The sequence below is a fragment of the Crocodylus siamensis genome, chromosome 5 (assembly GCF_052110815.1).
Source record: "Crocodylus siamensis isolate JL-2025a chromosome 5, ASM5211081v1, whole genome shotgun sequence".
Classification (NCBI taxonomy): Eukaryota; Metazoa; Chordata; order Crocodylia; family Crocodylidae; genus Crocodylus; species Crocodylus siamensis.
In genome coordinates this window covers 62,212,746-62,220,449 of record NC_143399.1, presented here as the reverse complement: position 1 = coordinate 62,220,449, position 7,704 = coordinate 62,212,746, and the positions used below count along the sequence as shown (strand labels likewise).

Sequence of the window (7,704 nt, the reverse complement as noted above, 5' to 3'; positions counted from 1 at the left end):
TGCCCAGAGCTGAGGGCCTGGGGTTCTGACTGACCTTGGAGGGTGAAACTGGAGCACCTGATTGGTGGGTAGAGCAGCGGCGGGAAATTCAAACCGTGGCCTTTAAAAGCTGCGGTTTGATGTAGCTCCCGGCACTTGGGAGCCAGGAGCAGCAGGGAGAGGAAGGACACAGGCACATGTGTGTCTTACACACGTGTGCCTCCTTACCAGACCCAGAGCAGAGGCGAGAGCAGCAGCAGAGGCGAACGGAGCAGCAGCGGGGGCAGCAGCAGCTGATGCCCCTAAGGTAAGGGGGGTGGAGGAACTGACGCAGCTGAGCCGGATCCGGAGGGGAAGCCGCCCGGATCCCTCTTAGCTGAGCTGGTAGGGAGCCGTGCTCCCAAGCCGCGCAAACATAGCACGCAAACAGGTGCGTTCTGTAAGTGCGCGCCAGCACTTGCATCGGCGTTCATGCCGGAGGGCGAGCAGGAAGGGCCTGGAGACTGACTCCTGCAAACGCAGGGCAGAGGCACCGCATCCAGCTAGAAACAGGCAGCAACTCCTATGATGGTCTCGACACGGAGTGCTACCAGGGCCCCTGCCCAGGGGGTGCAGCCTTCCCGGGGCTTGTCTGAGATCCCCACCCAGACAGAGCCCACGGGGGGGCTGGCGTCCCCCAACCACCTGGCCTGCGGGAGCTGCCCAGCAAGGCCTGCGGGGGAAGGGACTGGGGACCCCCACACCTGTCCTGCAGGCGCCAGCCTTGGGGCCCTGGAGGCACAGGTGAGGGAGCTTCAGGAGGAGGTTAGTAGGCTGAGGGGAATCCGAGAGGCAGAGGAGGAAATTGACAGGTATTTTCTTTCCCTACAGGGTTGTACGACCAAGGAGGATGCACCTCAAGAAGTGCCCTCCACTGCTAAGTGGCAGATGGTCACCTCCCGTGCCAGGGCTGCTCGTAACATGGCAGCACCAGTTCCTCCAGTCCGGCTGGAGAACAGGTACGAGGCCCTGGCAGCCCTGGAGGAGGAGGAAGGAGAAGATGAAACTGGGGAGGAGGCAACTCCACGTTCACCATGTCCTGTGCAAGCTGAAGGAGACGAGCAGCCCCGGAGGAGGAAGCGTCACGTGATCGTCATTGGCGACTCCATCCTGAGAGGTATGGAGGGCCCCATCTGTCACCGGGACCTCTCGGCACGCGAGGTCTACTGCCTACCTGGAGCGAGGATTCAGGACATGAAGGGGATGCTCCAAACCATAATCCAGCCCACTGATTATTACCCCATGGTCCTAATCCATGTGGGTACTAATGATGCAGCCAGGAGCACCCCGATCACCTGATGGAGGACTACCATGCTCTGGGGCGCATCCTGACGGAGATGGGCACACAGGTGGTTTTCTCTTCTATCCTGCCAGTGAGTGGACGAGGCAGACGGCATGAAACATGCATCGCGGAGACCAACTGGCGGCTACAGGAATGGTGCTTCGAGGCGGGCTTTGGCTTCCTCAGCCACGACTGGCACATCACGACAAGAGACATGCTTGGGTGGGATGCGGTCCACCTTTCCCCTAAAGGTAAGCGTGTGTTCTCTTCTAGGTTGGCGGACCTCCTCTGGCGGGCTTTAAAATAGGCTCATCGGGGGAAGAGGAAGATGAGGGCGGAGGAAACTTCAGACTGCCAGACCAAACAACACCCACAACTACAGCCCAGCCCAGACCAATGAGCAAAATGAGAGAACAGGTAAGCAGTGGGGGCCAGGGCAATGCTGGGACTAGGGGGACAGTACACACATCCAAAGGAGGCCTAAAATGCCTCTACACAAATGCTTATAGCATGGGAAACAAGCAGGAGGAACTCACCCTCCTGATGGCTGACACCAGCCCGGGCATAGTGGGGATCATGGAAACGTGGTGGGACTCTACGTATGACTGGACGGTGAATGTCAAAGGCTATAGGTTGTACAGGAGGGACAGGATAGGAAGGAGAGGTGGGGGCGTGGCATTCTATATCAAGGAGGAATACACATCCTCATCAATTACCAAGGAGTCAGAAGAGGGGCACTCTGAGGTTCTTTGGGTTAGAGTACAAGGCAGTGGAGGGGAGGGAGACTTAATGGTGGAGGTCTACTACAGACCTCCCAACCAAGGGGAAGAGCTTGACCAGGAATTCTTAGGTCAGCTTACAGAGGTAGTGAAGGCTAAAGATGTGGTAGGCATGGGAGACCTGAACTTCCCAGACATCTGCTGGGAGGAGCAGTCAGCGAGGTCTGACCGCTCACGTAGGTTCTTAAACAGAGTGCAGGACCTCCATCTAACCCAGGAGGTGCACAGCCCCACCAGGGGGGACGCCTTGTTGGACCTAGTGCTGGTGATGACCTGGTGAGGGGGCTGCGGGTGCTCGACCACCTGGGGGACAGCGATCATCGCCTGCTGGAATTTACCATCCAGCGCAAGGTGGCAAAGGCATGCAGTAAGGCAGCGGCCCTAGATTTCAGGAGGGCAAACTTCAACGAGCTAAGGAGGATAGTTGGGGATGCGCTGAGGTCCCGGAGGAGAGGGGAGCCAAGTGTCCAAGGAGAGTGGTCGCTTCTGAAGGTGGCGATCCTCCAAGCCCAAAGGAGGCGTGCTGAGGAGCCAGGCTACCAGGCTCTGGGAGGCGTGCTGAGGGAATTTGGTGCACAGGTGGTATTCTCTTCCATCCTACCGGTGAACGGACATGGAAGACGGCATGAGAACTGCATCCGAGAGACCAACTGGCGGCTTCGGCAGTGGTGTCTCGAGGCAGGCTTCAGCTTCCTGGACAATGACCCACACATTACAACGAGGGACATGCTCAGCTGGGATGGGCTTCACCTGTCCCCCAAAGGTAAGCGTGTGTTTTCTTCCAGGTTGGCGGATCTCCTCCGGCGGGCTTTAAACTAGGCTTGTCGGGGGGAGGGGAAGATGAGGGTGGGGGAAGCTGTGGACCACCAAACCAGGTGGCACCACAAGGACAGCCCAGCCTGAAGAAAGAGAGCTTTGGGAACGTGAAAGACAGGGGGTGGACAGCAATACGGCACAGGTAAGGAACGGGAAGGTTAGAGACAAAAAGCCCTTTAGGACTTGGAGCGAGGGGGTAGCAAAAGCACCAGTCACAGGGCTCAAGTGCCTATATACTAATGCTAGGAGCATGGGGAACAAGCAGGATGAACTAGCGCTCCTGGTTGCACTAAATGACTACGACTTAATGGGGCTGACGGAAACCTGGTGGGATTCATCCCACGACTGGGCGGTACATATTGAGGGCTATAGATTGTACAGAAAGGACAGAGTGGGGAAAAGGGGGGGAGGGGTTGCGCTCTATGTTAAGGAGCAATATACATCAACCCTCATCAAGACAGAATCAAAGGATGAGGAAGTAGAAGGACTGTGGGTTAGGCTACATGGGGGGCAAGGGGAAAAGGATTTGGTGGTAGGGGTCTGCTACAGACCCCCACATCAAGGGGAAGAAATAGATTTGGGGCTCCTGAGGCAACTCTCGGAGACCATAAAAGCTAAAGAGGCGGTGGTCATGGGGGACCTAAACTACCCGGACATCTGCTGGGAGACACAGACAGCAAAGTCCCACCGCTCACGCAGGTTTCTAACCTGTGTACAGGACCTCCACCTGACGCAGGAGGTACATGGTCCCACTAGGGGGAATGCCTTACTGGATCTGGTATTGGCAACGGGGGATGACATAGTAGGGGACCTACAGATCGGTAGCCATCTGGGGGACAGTGATCACCTAAAAGTACAATTCAACATAAGGCATCGAGTGGGTAAGGTAACCAGTAGGGTGAACGTGCTGGACTTTAGGAAAGCTGATTTCAGCGAACTCAGGCGATTAGTGAAGGACGCACTGCAGAGTAGTAGTTTTGAAATGATGGGAGCCCAAGAAGGGTGGCTGTGCCTTAAGGAAGCTATCCTTCGAACACAAAGCGAGACTATCCCCGTGCGAGGTAAAAGAGGGAAAGGGGCCAGCAGGCTTCCCTGGCTGACCAGAGAAATCCAGGGCAGACTAAGGGCCAAAAGGGGAGCACATAAAAAGTGGAAACAGGGAGAGATCACCAAAGAGGAATATACCTCTTCTGCTCGTGCTTGTAGGGAGGCAGTTAGACAGGCCAAAGCTACCATGGAGCTCAGGATGGCAACCCAAGTAAAAGACAATAAGAAATTGTTTTTTAGATATATAGGGAGTAAAAGGAAGGCCCAGGGAGGAATAGGACCCCTGCTAAATGGGCAGAAACAATTGGTGACGGACAGAGGGGACAAGGCTGAACTACTCAACGAGTTCTTTGCCTCAGTGTTCCTAAGCGAGAGGCATGACAAGTCTCTCACTGGGAGTGTAGGGAGGCAGCAGCAAGGCACCAGACTTCCATGCATGGACCCTGAGGTGGTGCAGGGTCACTTGGAAGAACTGGATGCCTTTAAGTCGGCAGGCCCGGATGAGCTCCATCCGAGGGTACTGAAGGCACTGGCCGACATCATTGCAGAGCCACTGGCGGGAATATTTGAATGCTCGTGGCGCATGGGTCAAGTCCCGGAGGACTGGAAAAGGGCCAATGTGGTTCCCATTTTCAAGAAGGGGAGGAAGGAGGACCCGGGTAACTATAGGCCAGTCAGTCTCACCTCCATCCTTGGCAAAATCTTTGAGAAAATCATCAAGGCTCACATTTGTGAGAGCCCGGCAGGACAAATTATGCTGAGGGGAAACCAGCACGGGTTCGTGGCAGGTAGATCATGCCTGACCAATCTAGTCTCTTTTTATGACCAGGTCACAAAATGCCTCGACGCAGGAGGAGGGGTGGATGTCGTATACTTGGACTTCAGGAAGGCCTTTGATACGGTATCCCACCCCATACTGGTGAACAAGTTAAGGGGCTGTGACTTGGATGACTGCACAGTCCGGTGGGTGGAGAATTGGCTGGAGGGTCGCACCCAGAGAGTCGTGGTAGATGGGTCGGTTTCGACCTGGAGGAGTGTGGGCAGTGGGGTCCCGCAGGGCTCGGTCCTTGGACCGATACTCTTTAATGTCTTCATCAGCGACTTGGACGAGGGGGTGAAATGTACTCTGTCCAAGTTTGCAGATGACACTAAGCTATGGGGCGAAGTGGACACGCCGGAGGGCAGGGAACAGCTGCAAGCAGACCTGGACAGGTTAGACAAGTGGGCAGAAAACAACAGAATGCAGTTCAACAAGGAGAAATGCAAAGTGCTGCATCTAGGGAGGAAAAATGTCCAGCACACCTACAGCCTAGGAAATGACCTGCTGGGTGGCACGGAAGTGGAAAGGGATCTTGGAGTCCTAGTGGACTCCAAGATGAACATGAGTCGGCAGTGTGACGAAACCATCAGAAAAGCCAATGGCACTTTATCGTGCATCAGCAGATGCATGACAAATAGGTCCAAGGAGGTGATACTTCCCCTCTATCGGGCGCTGGTCAGACTGCAGCTGGAGTACTGCGTGCAATTCTGGGCGCCGCACTTCAAGAAGGATGCGGATAACCTGGAGAGGGTCCAGAGAAGGGCCACTCGTATGGTTAAGGGCCTGCAGGCCAAGCCCTACGAGGAGAGATTAGAGAAACTGGACCTTTTCAGCCTCCGCAAGAGAAGGTTGAGAGGCGACCTGGTGGCTGCCTATAAGTTCATCAGGGGGGTACAGAAGGGAATTGGTGAGTATTTATTCACCAAGGCGCCCCCGGGGGTTACAAGAAATAATGGCCACAAGCTAGAAGAGAGCAGATTTAGATTGGATATTAGGAGGAACTTCTTCACAGTTCGAGTGGCCAAGGTCTGGAACGGGCTCCCAAGGGAGGTGGTGCTCTCCCCTACCCTGGGGGTATTCAAGAGAAGGTTGGATGTGTATCTAGCTGGGGTACTGTAGGCCCAGCACTCTTTCCTGCTTATGCAGGGGGTCGGACTCGATGATCTATTGAGGTCCCTTCCGACCCTAGCATCTATGAATCTATGAAGGTAATCCCAATGAGGATCAAAGGGAGCAGGAGAGCCCACAAGCCTCCATGGCTCACCAAAAGCATCCGGGAATGTCTCCTTGCTAAAAAGGAGGTGTATACCCAATGGAAAGAAGGGGTCATCACCAGGGATGACTATTCTGCAGTCACTCGGGGATGTAGGGGGGCAGTTAGGAAGGCCAAGGCAGAGATGGAATTAGGACTAGCTTCTCAGATTAAGGACAATAAGAAGTCCTTTTTTAAATACATAGGGGGCAACAAGAAGGTCCCAGGTAACGTGGGACCCTTGCAGGATAAGTTGGGAAATTTGGTCATCACACCAGATGAAAAAGCTAACATGTTTAATGATTTCTTTGCCTCTGTCTTCCTAAGTAGGGACCAGAACAGCCACCTCCCTGCTGGGCCCCCCGCAGGCCTCAGGGGAGGCACACCTGGGCCAAAGGTTAGCGAGGAACTAGTTAGGGAGCTTCTGGAGGGGCTGGACATATTCAAGTCAGCTGGCCTGGACAATCTCCATCCTAGAGTTCTAAAGGAATTGGCCGAGGTCCTTGCGGGACCCCTGGCACGGCTTTATGAGCACTCGTGGAGCTCTGGTGTGGTTCCGGAGGACTGGAAGAGGGCCAATGTGGTTCCCATCTTCAAAAAAGGAGGAAGGAGGACCCGGGAAACTATAGGCCGGTTAGTCTTACCTCGATCCTAGGCAAGCTGTTCGAGAAAATTATGCTGGCACACATCCAGGAGGGGCCAGCAGGGGACTGCATGCTTAGGGGCAACCAACACTGGTTCATCAGTGGCAGGTCCTGTCAGATCAAGCTGGTGGCCTTCTATGATCAGATTACCAGATTATTGGATGCAGGGGTAGCAGTGGACATAGTCTTCCTGGACTTCCGGAAGGCTTTTGACACTGTCTCTTACCCCATTCTCATTAAGAAACTGGGGGACTGTGGTGTCGACGCCTACACAGTCATTTGCGTTGCCAACTGGCTGGAGGCAGCACCCAGAGGGTGGTAGTGGATGGGTCCTTCTCAACCTGGAAGTACGTGGGCAGTGGGCCTCCACAGGGCTCCATCCTTGGGCCCGCACTGTTCAACATCTTCATCAGCGATTTGGACGAGGGGGTAAAAAGGACCCTGTTCAAATTTGCTGATAACACTAAGATGTCGGGGGATGTGGGCACACTAGAAGGAAACATCAGGCTACAATCAGACCTAGACAGGTTACAAGGGTGGGCAGATGTGAATAGGATGGGATTCAACACACCCAAGTGCAAGGTGATGCACCTGGGGAGGAACAACCGGCACCATACCTACAGGTTGGGGAATTCCCCTCTTGTCAGCACAGAGGCGGAAAAGGTTCTTGGAGTCATAATTGACTCCAAGATGAACATGGGCCGGCAGTGTGGGGAGGCTGTCAGGAAGGCCAACAGATGCATCTCAAGCAGGTCCAAAGAGGTGATCCTCCCCCTCTATGCAGCACTGGTCAGGCAACAGTTGGAGTACTGCATCCAGTTCTGGGCACCACACTTCAAGAGGGATGTGGACAGCATGGAGAGGGTCTAGAGGAGGGCCACTCGCATGGCAGCAGGGCAGGCCCTATGAGGAGTGGCTACGGGACCTAAACCTGTTCAGCCTCCAAAAGAGAAGGCTGAGGGGGGATCTGGTGGCCTGCTATAAACTAGTCAGCGGGGATCAGCAGGCATTGGGAGAGTCACTATCCCCCGTGCACTGCCGGGAGT

The 7,704-nt window shown here is 54.9% G+C and overlaps 1 protein-coding gene across 1 annotated transcript; it reads left to right on the top strand.

Moving 5' to 3' along the window:
* Positions 1 to 217: 217 nt before the first annotated feature.
* On the top strand, positions 218 to 1,711 carry LOC149864161 (uncharacterized). Its single transcript, XM_090047297.1, has 3 exons — positions 218 to 286; positions 850 to 1,135; positions 1,393 to 1,711. Exons 2-3 carry the CDS (start codon positions 907 to 909, stop codon positions 1,605 to 1,607), a joined length of 444 nt encoding a protein of 147 aa, XP_089903423.1. The 5' UTR covers positions 218 to 286; positions 850 to 906; the 3' UTR covers positions 1,608 to 1,711.
* Positions 1,712 to 7,704: the final 5,993 nt, after the last annotated feature.

Excerpts from the sequence above, each read along its gene's own strand:
- LOC149864161 (XM_090047297.1), top strand. The coding sequence starts at position 907 with ATGGTCACCTCCCGTGCCAGGGCTGCTCGTAACATGGCAGCACCAGTT. Across the intron at positions 1,136-1,392 it reads TGGCGACTCCATCCTGAGAG|TGAGTGGACGAGGCAGACGG; the intron begins GTATGGAGGGCC and ends CTATCCTGCCAG.